Raw genomic sequence first — 17,561 nt, forward strand, 5'->3', positions numbered from 1 at the left:
TATAATTTGATGACACTTCATAGATGATTCAATTGTATTCTCAATCATATCGTGATGCATCAACATTGAGTTACCCATACCTTATCACCTGGGAGGCATCGAGCAAGCTATTTGTTTTTGTCGCTTTGAATCACATTTTATTTGTCGGTCACTACTATTTGGATAATATTATTACCACCGAAAACAATAATATTTGGATAACATTGGAAAGTACGGTTAGAAAACAAACATGAAAGACCATAATTTTTCGATTCGTATGGGTGTATGTCCAAGATAAAACTACCTATGTGAAGATTTCTAAATATATTTCAGCACCAATAAAGTCTAACGTAAAAAAGTAGCATATGGCAACAACTTCCCCTTAGCAATAAAGAATTAGGCTTTTAAATATTGTCTCTCCAATTAGACAGTGCCACAGCATTCCTAGAAATCACTTTTGAGGAATAATGTGCATTGTCATTACATTGAAATCATATTCTCATATCACGTCGTTGAGTCTCCGAGAACAACACACATGCGCATTCGAAGCAGCAAAAGACACATCTGACACTCTGCTGCATGACTCTCCATCATGAGAAGACGTAAATGACGATGATGATCGTCCATTCTGCTCCATCATGAGGCTGCCGGTGGTCGTACTGCCCGCCGAATCCCATGAACTTCCAAGCCAGTCGGCGTGGGTTCAATCGCGTGTCACGTGCCTTGTTCCCCAAATCATTCTCCCGCCCGTCACGTCACCACGGCCCACATTGCCATCAGGATCCGTCGCTCCGCCGGCCACCACACCCCCATTTCACGGCTGTTTGTCCGTCATCCGACGGCGTTGATTTAGAACACCGCCTTGTGGCGGGGCTTCGCGTCGGCGAGGTCGCTGATGGCGCCGGAGACGAGGTCCTTGAATATCTGGCGTTCGATTTGGATGACGGCGTCGGCCACCTCCGCGGCGGGCCTGGCCCAGCACTCGAGGTTTTCCGCGGCCAGGTCCCTGCGCACTGCCCAGCTCGTGACGTCGGAAAGGTCGGCGGCCGATGCCTGCTCCCGTGCTTGCCGCAGCTCCGACCACACCTCCGTCAGCAGCATGGCGGCGCTGTTGGGTGCCGCCACCGACAGGAATCCCGGGCGCACGAATGACTCCCAGGGCGGGGGCGACACGCCGCGTTTCCGGTCGAGGATCTCCACTACGGCATCGAATACGAGGCGACGGCGAAGGCGCAGGGACTTGGAGGCGTCCGAGCTGACCCCGCGGGGCTTCTCGACGAAGGCGTACACGTCGGTCGTGTCGCCGTGGCTGCGGGTGAGGCGGAGGATCTCCACCACGTACGCATAGTCGTCGTCGTCGTCATAGATAACTACCTCTTCCTCCTCCTGCGCCTCCGGACCGTCTCCTCCGTCCGATGCAACGGCGTCCTCGTTGCACTCGGCTGGTCGATCTTCTTTGAAATCGATGGAACGCTTGGAGACCGGAGAGCGCGGGGAGGTCTCCTCGCCAAGGATTGGCGAGTTGAGGACCGATACAGGACTTGGCTGCTGCTCCGCTGCGGCTACAACCTGCACCGCTCCGGTGGCGACCTGATCCTCCGCCGTGAACGCCGCGATGCTGTGCAGCAACCGGTCGCACCGCTCCAACAGCTGCCGTCCTGCCCCGTAGTCCGCCGCCCACGACCTCTGCACAATCACCCAGAGTCCGTTCCGTGTAAAAAGCACGAAAATTTGATGACATCGGAACCTGACAAAGAAATCGATGTAATACCTCGAAGCCCAATGGAGAATTAGCGATCGAACCCGCGGTATCCACCTCCGCCCGCGAGCCTATCCTCTGTTTGGTAGTGACTTCTTGCTTTGTCCGCCGATTGGGTGGCGGTCGCCCGTTAATCGGACTCTGCCCAACTTGGTTCGGAAGAGTTTTCGAAGGATTCAGAGCAGAGATCCGCCTACGTGGCGGCCGACTCTTGCCGGATTCCGGCGCATTCGAGGACCTCTGCTTCGTAGGCGAGCTCGGACCCCGGTTCTTCTGCTCATTGTTTCCGTTAGGGCCCTGATCGGACTTCCGATTCCGCCGAACGGGAGGGTTGGCCGCCGCTACTGCCGGGTTCCCGCGAATGGCGGCGGGTCCAGGTGGTGGCAGTGGCGACCGGGGTTCGCTGGATGGCCTCCGAGGTGGCTTGGGAGCAGGTTCGATGACGACGATCGGCGAGTCGTAGTGGTGGTTGAGTAAGTGGCCGCGGCGGCCGTTGATATGGCGATACAACGGGTCGGAGTGGAGAAGCCCCTTGAGCTGAAGCGCCTCCAGGATCTGCTTCAGCGTATCCAAATCCCTCGCCGCCTCGTCCATCCCACGTGTCAGGCGCTGTTTCCCGAACTCAATGGGGAGCAATCCCCACCTCTTCGGCTCCGGGTAGAAGTCCCCAGCGTCGAAGAAGCTCTTCCTCTGGAGAGGGGGAAGGAACGGTGTCCTAGCCGGCGATTTGGTTTTCTCGGCAACGGGGACGTTTAATTGGCCAAGATTGGTCATTCTGATGAACTCGTTGGCGGAGACAGGGGCGGCCTCCACCGGCGAGGATTTGGAGAATGAACTTCCGTCGAGGAACCGGACGTACGCTGGGTCCCCGGGAACGCGAGACTCCGACGTAGATCGGCGTAGTTCTGCACGGTCCGACTCGTCCGGTAGTGCGTCGAGCCCCATTAGCCGCGCCACAACGCTCGGGGAACGGCGTAGCCTCTCGCTTTCGTCCACCGCCTCAGAGGCGTCGGAACCATCGGAAGAGGAGGCAACTGGAACCGCTGCCCGGATTTCCCGCGGGCGGAGCTTGCCCTTGGCGACGACCATGGCGCGGCTGCGCTTCGACAAGGGCCTCACCCCATCCTTGACCTCGTTCACCGCGAGAGAATGCGTCTCCTTCACAAGCATCGCCGCCGAGGAAGCATGCGGCCTCTCCGACGACGAGCTCGATCCGGCGGCCTGAAACCACAATGCACCATTACAAAATCCTCAAACGAACACCAGAAAGGCACACAAAATCCGCGTGTTTTTGAGAGACTCGAACCGGTGGCGGAGGAAGGCGCTTCCGGGCGAGGACCTGGTGGCGGTCGAAGAGGTGGAGCAACCCGGTCATGCATCCCATCTGCCGTTCCAATTGACTCCTATCGGCCAGACCCCGGCCGCCGCACGACGTCATCACCTACCCTCCCTCCGACGATGATGCTTCGCGGCTCCTATGGTGCGTGTCACTCGCAAACCTGTATATTTTTTTGCCTGCTCTCGCGAGGCCTCCCCGTCCCGACTCTCTCCTCACTGCAGCTTTCAAAGCGTAGCCGGATACTAAATGCTAGCTGAGGTTCCCATGTACGAACCGACTCAGGGACCAGCTTTTCTATTACGTAGACTATTCAGTCGACAACCAACGTTCGTTGAAATTGGCCCCAAAAGCCAATCGTCAGACGGTCTTCAGAGAACGGTGACTTGGCTGAGACAACCCGGCGTTTGGAGCGTGAGCGAGCAAAGGCGAAATGCCTGCTTGCGCGGTCTTGTGCTTCGCACGCGCGCACACACGTGAAAGAGCGATAGAGATACGAAGAGAGGAGATAGCTGCAGTAGAACAGGGGAAGGAGGGTTTGACCGGGAAAGGGACGTCACTGTTGGCCGGGACGAGAAGGACTAAATGGCAGTGAAAAAACTCGGACTGCTGCAATCCCAGTGGAAACTGGTCCTGCAAGAGCCGTGCGTTCCTATTCATCACGATAGATGTACGACCGTAAACACGTCAGTCTCCCTGCTCTACTTGTTATAATTACGCCACTCGGGTACGCCAGATTGGTACCTCCACGGAAGCACGATCGTGTGTGATTTGGACTTAAACATAGACTCGACTGTCTGTCAATCAACTTACGACACGTTCGATCACACGTAGGAAAGGATAGAAAAAGAACAGTCGTCAATTATTCGCTCGGAAAAAAGAAACAAAAAGAGACATATGTTTTCATGTGAGATTGTTAGACTGTCGGTCAAACAAAGAGATAGCGTTTTCCATGGACTATAGGGACGTGTAGAATAAGGGGATGGGGAATGGAGGGAGTATAAAAGATATGGCTAACCAATTGACCAAACCATAGTGATAGTTATCAAGTACATTAAAGAAATTGGAGAGGTTACTTTATTCTCATATAAACTTTTCTAACACCACAACAGCATGATATAAAATTTGTATGGCAGTGTAATAAATCCCATTGCCTTTCACCCATAAGCATTCATTAACTTTAATTTAGAATGATTTTTTTTATACCAAAATTTCAGAAACTAAGCAATTGATTGTTTTGAAATATATGTCATGCAGAAAATTAAGAGGCTTTATCTTCAGAGAAAAAACTTAATAAAAATATTATAAAATAGTATTATTGCTGTGACTATTAATGATGGTTCCCGGTCACCGAACTCGTGAGCATGCACATGCACAACCGAAGCAGCTTGCCTGTACAGCCACCGCCGAGTCCTGTGACTCGCGTGGCCGCCGCACCTCTTACTTCCATCCAATCCTTCGTATTTATATCATATCCTCTCTTGTGACAGAACACATACAGACCATCCTCCTGTTATCATATCCTTATCTTCTCCCTGTGACACAGAGTACCAGCGCCTCAGGCCTCCTTGTGATTGCAATGATCCCAAGGGACCTTCGCTGACCCACCCATAGGACACAAATTATTTCTCTGCTACAACGTCTTTAGTTGCACTCCCTCTCCAAATGCCGTCTGTTTGATAGCAGTCACAGTGGCAATTATTATCTGATCATAATGGATTTGAGTAACTTTAATCAGATTCCTGGATTCATTAATTGGATGAAGAGGGTGGCCAGTCCTATTGGTACAACGACAGGACTGGGCACATGCAGCTGCTCCCCCCATATGAAAACAATGCACCTGTCTTTGGTCCCAAAGAGGGTGCCATCCAAAGATCAGGTCACAGGTTGAGGAGGTCAAGAACAAATTTTCAGTTTTGAGCCCACATCTCAGCCATCTGAAAACAGATTTGTTTTCTGGATGTTGTTTCAGACTTACACAGGCAGAGGGACTCAGGCAAGGCATTCATCTTAAACCTGTCAGTGGATTCCAACATTAAAAGCTCAGAAATTTACATCCAAATAAACGCAGGAACAAGGAAGATAGAATTATAGTTGGAAAACCTAGACAGATAAACTTAATTAGTATCCAACATGTATGTGATTTTGCATGCAAATTTTAGAGTTCTCTGAGAGCCTAAACATATCTTTTGTTAGCTTCTAGTTACTTTTCATATTGAATTCAATTCCACCGAGTGGTTAAATCGGATTAGACATGTTTGATGTCCAAGATAAGGTCACATTTCTAAGTAGTTTCGTATCATACTAACTTTAAGAGGCTTCATTCAACATGATAGATATACAAAGCACTAAAGATAACGAGGACCACTCTGTGCCCAAGAACGGACGCTTCCAAGTAGACACACTAATGATCAAGACAGCATTTTCTTCAGTTTGTCTCCCTCTGATACTAATTCACGGACTGCCACAAATTTAGGCTTCACTCTCAGATAATACATATGGCATCATTCCATGGAAGACTTAGCTGAATAGAGCACAATTTCAAAGGAAATCATATGCACTCTTAGCAGCTGAATCATGTTCAAGGATCAGTTCTATAAGAAGTTCCTTTGATCCTTCCTTTTACAAGTCTTTAATAGACTCCACCACAATTAAAGTTTTCAAACATGGATTTTGACTCCCAATGTAGTTACGTAACATTAATAGGTCCGACATGGAATGGGACCCTTTGGTTAATTTTTCATACTGAAAAATAAACCAGCATTAACGAGATGATTTGCTTCACTATCTCAATCGGTGCTTATGTAGCAACTATTTACTCGAGGGCTTCTATCGAATAAAAACACTCTCCACCGGCAAAGGTGAAAATGCCCGAGTTGACGAGAGTATTATCTTTGGGCTACCCTTTTCATGCTCTCATTCAATCCTAATAGGCTGCATCACACTGTTGACACTTTGACCCCGAAAGTTGCAAAACAAGAAAAAAAAATGGCTGAAGGACCCAGTGACTCCTATCCCTTATATCATTCCATGTGAACTAATTTATTTCAAAGGTCTCAAAGTCTTCATATCCTACACATGAAAAGGTTCGAATAGAGAGGATGATGACTTCTGGCACAAGCTTTTATTGATCCCACCCACATGAATCCAAGCAGTTCATCACGTACATACTGACCTACCACTCATGAAGCTCCTGAGTCAATATGTGGGTCAGGCTGCTTTAAGCCCAAGTAGAAGAATCCTACCCATCTGATTCTTTTACAAGGATGGCAACAATCCTAAAAAATTAAGATAATGGTGTAGGTGCCCTTCACTAGTCCCCATGGACTGGTAATGTGAAAGTGAAGGAAATATTGAGGGAAGTACCCCATGGGAGAATGCTCTGTTTGTCTCTACAAACCTCTCCTATCCATTTGCCAAGAAGCTCTTGCCCTCACTCTCCATTTAATATTTGGCGATAAAGACAATTTAGATTGTGCTGCAATCATAATAATGAACATGAGGTATCAACTTAAGTTATTGCGGGGAGACTATATCAGGATATTCACCATAAACTATAAAATTTTTATGGTCGGCCTTGTAAAACTTTGGAAGAATGAATGTTTTACTTGACAATGCAATCTCTAAAAGATTAACCATCTTTAATTAGATGGAAAAAAAAAATAGACTGGGTTTCCTGAGGTTTAATGCAGGAGACCCATGATATAATCAAACTAATGAGGTCCACGCAAATCTAAGTAAATTCGCTACTTTATTCTGATGGACATAGATGGCAAGGTTCTTGGAGTTACCTAAGAAATAGGACATTTATATGGAATGCATTTGGTCATTCGCTTCCCACATGTCATAACACGTATTCAGCGAGAAGATTGATTGGTAAAGGTTCAAGATGAGTGTTCTTTCGCCTACCAACCTTTGTTTTGTGGGAGAGTTATTAAAAATATGATGGGATCCAACACTTCGTTTACATATGAAAATTGTAGAATAAAATAAGAAAGAAAATATAGGGCTGCTCCTACATTTCTATCCTACTCACACGAGCTGAATCTGTGAAGTCATCATATCAAGATGTGGGCCAATTGTCGGAAAGAGGAGCATGGACTAGGGTTGTCAGTTACAGAAGGGAATCCTCTGCAGGTGGCACATTGAAGGAATAAGAGCATATGAGGCAATTGGAGTAGGGACGTTTTCGATCGCCTTTCACCCTGCAATCTCTGCCGAGCTGACGGCGATCAAAGTGGTAGACTCTTGTTCCATTGGTTGTACAAAAGAGAACAAAGGACGGATGCAGCTAAGACGATGACCAAAGGCCCCATAGTTGCATCACCTCATTGAATGGAGGTCGCTCTTCCCATTCACCGTTTGAGAATGGTGGAAAGTTTTTATGCATCCAATTTGACACTTTCACGGTTTGATTTCAGCCAAATGTTCTTTTCAAATCAACCAGTCACTTGAGCCTAGTTGTAACAATCCTTTGACCACACTAATATTGTTATGTTCTTGAAATTATAAATTTAACTCTGAGAAAAGAACTTCCGAAGAAAATAAATCAAAGATCAATAAAGGTAATCTATCAACATAATCAACTTCCTATGGGATCGTTATATATTTCAAAGATGGAAAAAGGCTTCATTACACCAAATTTCCATCAATGTATGGTCTGAAAAATATATCTGGGTACTGTGCTCATATTGCATAAAAACCACATTCATATAAATAAGAGCTACTTGCTATATAAAAACCCCTGCCCGATGTTAATAAACTTCAGACAATAATGTAGCGCACTATGTTTGGCCTCATCCAAGTATATAATGAATCGAAAAAGGCTACATAAGACCATACAACAAGTAAAACAAGAATCCACAAGGTGGCACATGAAATGCAAGTTAATCGTGAAACGTCCCATCCTACCAAATAGATTCGACATCAGCATCACAACGAAGAGAATAAGATCTTTCCTCTGACAAGTTAACTATACTTTAACCTCAGATCACAGGGTTTAAAGTGATTTATAATAAGAACAGCAAATGATGAAAAGTCGTATGACAATAGCCAAATCCCAATCTCACATTGCTACAGCCAGAAAAGCTACGACGAAGGTTCAATATTCACGTTAAACTACCTACAGGTTCACTAGCGAAGAAAGAAAGTCACACAAACTACAACACCTGTGGTATTCAACAAAAGTTGAATTTTCATTCCTTGGTGGACTTGTTAATGAGGGACTTGTGGATGTGAGGGATGACACCACCACCGGCAATGGTGCCTTTGATAAGGGTGTCAAGTTCCTCATCTCCACGAATGGCCAGCTGAAGGTGGCGTGGTGTGATACGCTTCACCTTGAGATCCTTGCTTGCGTTCCCCGCAAGTTCCAACACCTCTGCCGTTAGGTACTCCAGTATTGCAGCAGAATACACTGCCGCTGTCGCCCCAACACGTCCATTTGCAGAGATTCTGGATTTCAGCAGGCGGTGGATTCGACCGACAGGAAACTACATAGAAGAAATCCATATGTGATACAGCATACGAGAAACTCAGATATGCATTAACTTCATAAGGATTTGATGACAGTATATTCATCCGATTGGATTCTACACACAGGATGCACAAGATTATGCAGTCTAAGTTGGACATAAGCATGATTCATTTTCCTTCTCTTGGAAAATTTAGTACCAACAAGAACTGAAAGTGGTGTCAATAATTGCTACGATGCATCCTCCAATTGGGAATCTATCAACCTAAAAATCCATTACAACTATTATGGCATTCAACCATCATCATCGATTGATTTTTAAGGACCTTGGTGGACCAATTTTGACTACAAATTATTCAGCATGTTTAACTAGTGATGATGACCTGCTCTTTATCTAATCATGGACAAAAGTTGGCATGGTTCTCCATCAAAGACTCAAATTTGACTTCCTTGCCATCAAATTCAACATAAATAGAGTCAAGCCATGTTTGATCAAATCAATTATGTTGGATCTTTAACATATGGATCAAACAAATGTTGTATAGAATAAAACCAAATTTTGGTTCAAACATGCTTTATAGATCCAAAACAAAATTTTAGAATGTTTCCATAAAACTTATTAAATCCACAATAATATACATAAAATTCTACAACAATTAAAAAACATATTAACATAAAAACATACCTGATGAATCTATCATAGTATTTTCTAAATTAATCGATGATTTAGCCTTCAAATTACAGAGTAGCCTTGAGAACTTTAGATTTCTCTTTGACGGATGAAGAGAATCTTCATTCGATATTACAGCCGAAGACCATAACCCTATTTATATTCATAATTGATGAATCTACAATTATGATTATATTCATAATTAATAAATATATAATTATGTCTCAAGAGTTTCATATTCCTAACTCATCTCATCATTAAATTAGAAATATAACTGATGATATCCACACGATTAATTTTCATAATAATTATATCCCTTAGCCAAATAATTTTACTTTAATTAAATCACTTTAATTTTTAATAATCAAAATAATAACTTAACATATTTAATTTTATATGTATAACCCTTAAAATTCTAACAATAATTTATGAGCTCAAAATTGTTGTCATTATTAAACAAGACATACAAATCAATCTCGTACATTAACCATATTAATATAGGACCAAAGTAGTCTTTGCTATATCAATTAGCTAAATCCATCAATGATCACTAATATTAATATAACCAAATGACATAAATAAATTATGAAATATGTAGCATGAAAATTACATTAATATGATCTATATATGTCAATTTTCAACTGATCCAACTTTATCTTTATGAGATCATTAATAATTTTAATAGCCATAATGTATAAAATATAATAAACTAAAGCTTTATTTCTGATCAAAAAATATCTATACAAATATAGAATTTAACATAAAATATATAATAAACATATGACAAACTCCCACTAAATTAAAATTTCCTCAAATTCTAATATACACATATAAGCAGTATGCTCATGAAAGACCTTAGGGGATACACCTTTTGTGAGAGGATCTACCAACATAAAGTTTGTTCCTAAGTATTCTATAGAAATTTATAGCTTGTTGTGAGAGGATCTACCAACATGCTTTGACTTAGTTGAGCTTCTATTGTTGTTGGAGTATAAAACAACTGATTTATTATCATAGTAGTCTTTCAATCCCTTGTACTATTTATAGCTCTGTAACAAAATTCCTAAACCAAATTCATTGAGCGCCTCAAAACATACTACAAATTCCACTACCATGGTGGAAGAAGTAATAATAGATTGCTTTGCACTACGCCAAGAAATCACCCCACTAGACAATATATAAATGTAGCCCGAAGTGGATTTCCTACTATCTTGGCATCCAACAAAATCAAAGTCAAAATACCCAATGATCTCCAAATGATTTGATCTCCTATATGTGAGCATATAATCTTTTATCCTCTTTAAATATCTCATGACTCTTTTAGCTACCTTCTAATGATTCATTCCAAGATTATTTAAATATCTGCCTAACACTCCAATAATATACGCTATATCCAGACACGTACAAACCTATGCATATATTAGACTCCCTACAACTAATACAAAAGGAATCTTTTGTATTTCTTGAGTTTCCAAATTTCTTTTAGAACACTGATTGAGACTGAACTTATCTCCCTTTGCAACAAAGGTGTCTCCTGATTTGCAATCCTATATATCAAACATTTTGAGTACCTTATCAATATAACTCCTTTGTGATAATCTTAGAATACTCCAAGATCTATCTCGATATATTTAAATTCCTAATACAAAAGAGGTATCACCAAGATCTTTCATCTCAAAATTTCTAAATAAAAATCTCTTGGTTTCGTGCAATATGCCTATTTCATTTATAGTAAGCAAAATATCATCCACATATAATATTAAGAAAATGAATTTGCTCTCACTGAATTTATAATACATACAATCATGAACAACATTCACCTCAAAACTAAATAAGATAATTACTTAATGAAATTTATGATATCATTGACAAAATGCCTATTTTAGCCCATAAATGGATTTTATCCATTTATAAATTATTTTCTTTTGATCTCTTAACATAAAATATTTTGGTTGTTCTATATAAATTATTTCATCAATATTTCTATTAAGAAATATTATTTTAACATTCATCCGATGAAGCTCCAAATCAAAATGTATAGCTAGAACTATAACTGTTTTAAAAGAGTCCATTAAAACCAAAAAGAAAGTCTCTTTAAAGTCAATCTCTTCCTTTTGAGTATAGCTCTTTGCCACAAGACATGTCTTATAATCTCCACAAAACATGTCTTATACTCTTGATTCATTATTTCAATCCACTTATCCAAATTGGAATCCTCCATGGCTTAATGGAAGTTGATTAGATCATCTTCCATTATACCACTACTTTCTTCATGTTTCTGGAAAAATATCATATAATCATCTGAAATGACACTCCTATCCTTAATGGATCATCGCAAAAGTGCTGACTCTTACAACACAAATTCTTGAGGATGTTGAATTTATTCCTCATGAGTAATTTCTTCATACTATATGAGAGTTAAAATGACAATATCCTTTTGAGGTATTGATTTTGCCACATTATTGCCAACTATATGAGTTAGATCAGACTAAACCAATTCTTCCTCAAAAGTAAAGTTTTTAATCTTATTTCTCCCCCAAACTCAATATCCTCAAAGAATGTAGCAATACTAGTCTCAAAAATATTTCTTAATTTAGGATCATAAAATGTATGCCCCTTAGATCGCTCAAAATAACGAATAAAGTAACTACTCACTATTTGAGATTTTAATTTCTTTTCATTAGGCCTGTAAGGCTTTGCCTCAGCTAGACAACCATATATACAAGTGTTTTAAACTAGGTTTTCTCCCAATCCAAAGCTCCTAAGGTGTTTTTGCAATTGATTTAATTGGTACTCTATTAAGAATGTAAGCTGTAATTTTTATTGCTTCTCCCCAAAGTGACTCTGGCAAAGTAGATTGAGAAATCATACTTCTTACCATGTCAAGTGTACGGTTTCGTCTTTTAGCTACACCATTCATGTTAGGTAACCCTGACATTATATACTGAGGAATAATTCCACACTCCTCTAGGTATAAAGCAAATGGTCCTAGATGTTATTCACATGAGCTATCATTTTTATCGTAATATTTTCCTTCACGATCAAATCTGATGCTTTTTATCTTTTTTGTTGAGTTGATTTTCAACTTCAACTTTAAATGTTTTGAACACATCCAAAGACTAGGATTTTTCATGTATTAAAAGCAAGTATCCATATCTAAAGTAATCATCTATAAATGATATGAAGTATTATTAATCATTCCATGTAAGTGTAGGAAATGTCCTACAAATATCTGTATGTATTAATTCTAAGACATTTGTAGCTCTATATGCACCTGATCTCGTAGGTTTGGTTTATTTACCTTTAATACATTCAATATAAACATCTAAACCTGATAAGTCAATGGGATCAAAAATCCCTTCTGACATAAGTCTTTCAACTTTATTTCTAAAGATATAACCCAAATGTTTATGCCATAATACATCTAACTTTTTAATTTTACGTTTAGCACCTCACAATTCTGCATTCAGGGATTCATGATAGGATGCTATAGTATCAAACAAATATATATTGACATAAGCCATAAGTAAACCGATTCCAATTATATTTGAATTTAAAAATAAAATAAACTAATTATTTCTAAATGAACATGAATAACCAAATTTGTTCAAATAAAAAACATAAATTAAGTTCTGTCTAAATAATGGTACAATAAAAGTGTTTTTCAAATTCAAATAATATCCAGTACACAATAACAATCTAAATATGCCTATAGCTTCCACATCTACCAATTTTCCATCCTCCATATAAATGCTTTTCTCAGCATTATTGGGCCTTCGATAGCTCAGGCAAACTTGCATTGATACACTAATATTAATTGTTGTACCAAAGTCTAACCACTAAGTGTTTCTATGTACTAAAATTAAATTGACTTCAAAACAAACCAAAGAATGTTCCCTTTTTAGCACATCAAGCATGATATTTGACATAGTCCTTTAAATGCCCAAAATTCTTACAAAAGAAACAAATATCATCCTTATTTTATTTCTTCTATACTAGACCCTTATCAACCTCATTCTTTTTAGATTTATATTTTCTTTTCTTACCCTTAATATCTTGTCTTTGGACTTCAATGTTAATTGCTAATGGTAATCTTGTTGTAACGATCAAACACTGATAATAAAGCATGTCAAATGATAAACTTTATAATTGTCACATGTTTACCATTACAGATATGTATAAAATCCTACCAATCATTAACCTTCCTTTGGGCCGAATAATTACCGTATGGATGTAAATACACACTATATTTAATATTTTCATGAAAAATATTATATATGGAAGGTCACTTTAACGACTTCATACATTAAATTACTCAATCTAATATTAAACAATCACTAATTAAATTTAAATCATATTAATCAAATTGGTTTGACATTAATTTGTTGACTAAAATATTTAATGCATGTAAACCATTCAATTCATGACAACAAATAACTTTATAAAACCAATATTATATTTAAACCAACATAATATTATAATAATATTATTATTAATTAAATTTACATATTGCAACATAATTAAAACAACATAATATTATAATATTATTATTAATAATTAAATTTATATAAATTTAATTAGTTAGATAAAATCCAAAGGAAATTTGGAAATTTTATGCTTTGTAGTGCAAAAATAAATTTACATACTGTGAAAAGAAAAAGACACGAATTAGAAAAATATCTCAAAATTAAAGTGATATAACATCAAAAAAATGCGTTGAATGTGAAACATGCTATAACATGATTACATAAAACCATTATCTTCCCCGATGATAATAGAATCAAATCACTCCAAAATACTAATGAAAACATCATTAACATACATGAAAAATAATCCTGAATGTTTAGCAATCATCGTAAGATGGCTCTAATATCAATTGTTAAATCTTTAACATATCAAATATGGATCCAACAAATGTTTTATAAAATCAAAACCGAATTTTGGTTCAAATATGCTTTATAGATCCAAAACAAGATTTTAAAATGTTTTCATAAAACTTATTAAATCCATAATAATATGCATGAAATCCTACAATAATTAAGAAATATATTAACATGAAAATGTACATGATGAATCCATCAAAGTATTTTTCTGAATTAATCAGTGATTTGGCCTTCCAATTACAAAGTATCATTAAGAAATTTAGATTTCTCTTTAACGAGTGAAAGAAACTTCATTGCAATCGAGGACCATAACCCTATTTATATTCATAACTGATCTACAATTATGATTATATTCATAATTGATGAATCTATAATTATGTCTCAAAAGTTCTATATTCTTAACTTATCCCGTCATTAAATTAAAAATATAACTAATGGTATCCACACAATTAATTTTTATAATAATTATATCTCTTAGCCAAATAAATTTACTTTAATTAGATCACTTTAATTTTGGTTAGTCAAAATAATAGTTTAACATATTTAATTATACATGTGTAACCCTTAAAATTTTAACAAATTAGAGCACCATCTACTCTGATAAAGTATTATCAATCTTTTATGCACCATGATATAAAACTCATTCAATCAAATTGAGAATCCTCAACACCACATCAACTACCAAGCCAACATTATACCCCTTTCAAATCATGTTGTACTAACTATTACAATGATGTGTATTGCTTTTCTTATACAAAAGCATGATAGAGTTGCAGGCTATGCAAGATCCTTATCAAAAGGTAAAAGAATTTAATATCAACTCATTTTAGATCATTTTATAAGGCCATGGTGCCTAAGGAAGGGATCATTCATGCCATGAAGCTTGGGGGTTCAAAAGCTTCATGTCGAGACTGATTCTTCAATTTTGGTTAATCTTCTAAATGTAAGGAACACTTCCCCTTAGAGGATCTTAAATCTCATTAAAAGCATTGTTCATCCAAGAAATCTTTGAGATTCCAAGTTTTCCATGTCTTTCGTGAAGGGAACCGAGCTGCAACTAGTTGGCCAAGTTAGCAACGTATAATTAAATGCAATTGTATCAGGGTTGGAAATCCTCGAACTGAGCTGGATTTTTTTTGTTCGCTCTAATGTAAACAGAGACATTTTGTTTCACCTTAATTTCAATCAATAAAGCTTAATTTTCTTTCTTTTATTCAAAAAAGAATAAAAAAATCAATATGAAACGTATACTTTATCACAAACAATCAGAAAATACCCTAAATACAAGCCACCTCTCTCAACCTAACAAGCAATAACAATCTCTAAAGGAGATGTGACAATAAGTAACACCGTATCATAAACAACACCATTCCACTTGCAGCACAACCCGGCCAAAATCAAGTATGGGCTAATAGGGTTCTCAATTGAGTAGCCACTAATCCCAGAAGCTTTAGTTGTTTAACGTAAACCATGTGCAGCATTTTGACTGGATATCATGATATATGACTTGCCGAAGTCAGTTGCGCACAATGGAATTACACAATTAAATGACATTACAAGACTAAGAACCACTGTTCCACTGTTGATCTCACACACCCAGAACAATGGCAACTTATACATCTGTAAATCATAACACATCCAAACTCAAACTTCCATAACAACAAATCAAAGGCCAGCTCCCCGAGCATAGCGACCCCAGTTCTAAGAAAGAATTCAACAACAAAGGAAGAACAGGGGCGTACCTGCAGTCCAGATCTGGACGAGCGGGACACCGGCTTTTTCTTGTCCTTGTCCTTATTGGCCGCCGTCGTCTTCGCCGCCAAAAGCCCCTTCCCTCCTTTCCCCGCCATCTCTCTATTATTCAATCACAAAACCAAGCAGGAAAGTGCTGAATAACCCTAAATCGTTCCATAGAGGTGACGAGCACAACGGGGAAGAAGGAAAAATAGACACGAAATTTCTCGAAAAACGACCTAAATCGCCAGCGGAAAACACCAGAAAAAGCCAGATAAACCAGTATCAAGAAGCCCTAGAGAGCGGAGAAGATGGGGAAGAGAGGAGACCGCGTACCTCTGATTCCTCCCCGGCTCCTCGAGATCCTTGGAAGGGTCAGAGGGTGAAGAGGCTCGGAACGGGAACGGGAACGAAACGGCGGGGTTCGACGGGTTTATAAGTACGAATGGGCGGGAGATGGTTTTGGTTTCGGTGGGGGAATCAAAGATGATTACTTTTGGGCGGCAAACGGAAATTTCAAATTTTGCATTTGTTCCTAAAGTAACCTCGACCTTCGTCCAAATGCCATGAATGTGGCTCATAATTTTTATTTGGTTATTATTAAGCAATGATCTCATCTCTCGGATCCTTTTTTTTTTTTTGGTGATTTTTCTTTAAAAACTCTGATTTTATATTTTAGTTTTTCACTAGTTTTAAACTATTTTTATTTGGCTCATTTATAATATTTTTCAATAGCATTATAGTATTTTTATTAAGATACTAAAAAAAATATAAAATTATTAAAAAATAATAAGTGACATCATATTATATCACTTTGGTTGTTATTGCATATTGACCATTATGATAATATATTTTTAGGCTTATAGCTGATTCGATTGAGATTATGAGTCTATTTTAATCATTTATATTATTTTTAAGTATATTTTATAATATTTTTGTTGTAGTGATTGTAACAAACTAATTTTTTTATCTCAATTTAGGTGATATTATTTATAAACTATTATAAACATTTTTATTGAATTCTAGCATGATATCAAATGATTTTTAGTATATTTTAATTTTATTTGGCTTACTTATAGTATTTTTAATGGTTTTATAGTATATTTATTAAGATATTAAAAATACTATGAAGTTATTAAAAATATAAATATTTTTTTTATTATTGCTCATAAATTATTATGGTATTAAATTTTAAAGGTTAAAATTGGTTTGGCTGAGATTATGAGCCTATTTGTATTATTTAGAATATTTTTAAATAAACTCTATAGTATTTTTATTATGGCTATCAAAATAGTATAATGGATCAGAAAAGTATCATAGGATTGGTAAGAGATCTCTTGAACATTATTCAAAACATGAGCACCATTTGAGAACAATAAAAAGAAAAAAATATTTTTTTTAAGAAAATCACCCTTATATTTATAAGAATTAAGAAATAAAATTTTATTTAGTAAATTGCATATAGCCCAATCCATGAGTACTAGAATAATGAGATTATTCAATACCCAAAATTTTTTAATAATATTAGAATTGGTAAATATTTTAAGAGTTCTAACTAGCTTCAAACTATTGAAAAGAGTGCTAATTAGTTTCAAGCTCTTTAATGAATTAGGATTAGAATTTAGATAATGAATCCAAATAGGAAAAAATAAATTAGGATTTTATTATATAAATATAGTAAAAGTCTTAATGTTTTTGTGACCGGAAAAGACAGAGAAACATGTTTT

At 38.0% G+C, this 17,561-nt stretch overlaps 2 protein-coding genes across 2 annotated transcripts; both read right to left on the reverse strand.

Annotated features, from left to right (window-relative positions):
* Positions 1 to 420: 420 nt before the first annotated feature.
* On the reverse strand, positions 421 to 3,306 carry LOC135639851 (uncharacterized). The gene is made up of 3 exons (XM_065153822.1): positions 3,045 to 3,306; positions 1,751 to 2,959; positions 421 to 1,665 (listed from the first exon to the last, which is right to left on the reverse strand). The coding sequence occupies exons 1-3, from the start codon at positions 3,174 to 3,176 to the stop codon at positions 829 to 831; spliced, it is 2,178 nt and encodes a 725-aa protein (XP_065009894.1). The 5' UTR covers positions 3,177 to 3,306; the 3' UTR covers positions 421 to 828.
* A 4,722-nt stretch (positions 3,307 to 8,028) lies between these two features.
* LOC135639833 (histone H2A variant 1-like) lies at positions 8,029 to 16,470 on the reverse strand. The gene is made up of 3 exons (XM_065153783.1): positions 16,171 to 16,470; positions 15,843 to 15,954; positions 8,029 to 8,566 (listed from the first exon to the last, which is right to left on the reverse strand). The coding sequence occupies exons 1-3, from the start codon at positions 16,449 to 16,451 to the stop codon at positions 8,270 to 8,272; spliced, it is 690 nt and encodes a 229-aa protein (XP_065009855.1). The 5' UTR covers positions 16,452 to 16,470; the 3' UTR covers positions 8,029 to 8,269.
* Positions 16,471 to 17,561: the final 1,091 nt, after the last annotated feature.

The sequence above is a fragment of the Musa acuminata genome, chromosome BXJ3-6 (genome assembly GCF_036884655.1).
Source record: "Musa acuminata AAA Group cultivar baxijiao chromosome BXJ3-6, Cavendish_Baxijiao_AAA, whole genome shotgun sequence".
Taxonomy (NCBI): Eukaryota; Viridiplantae; Streptophyta; class Magnoliopsida; order Zingiberales; family Musaceae; genus Musa; species Musa acuminata.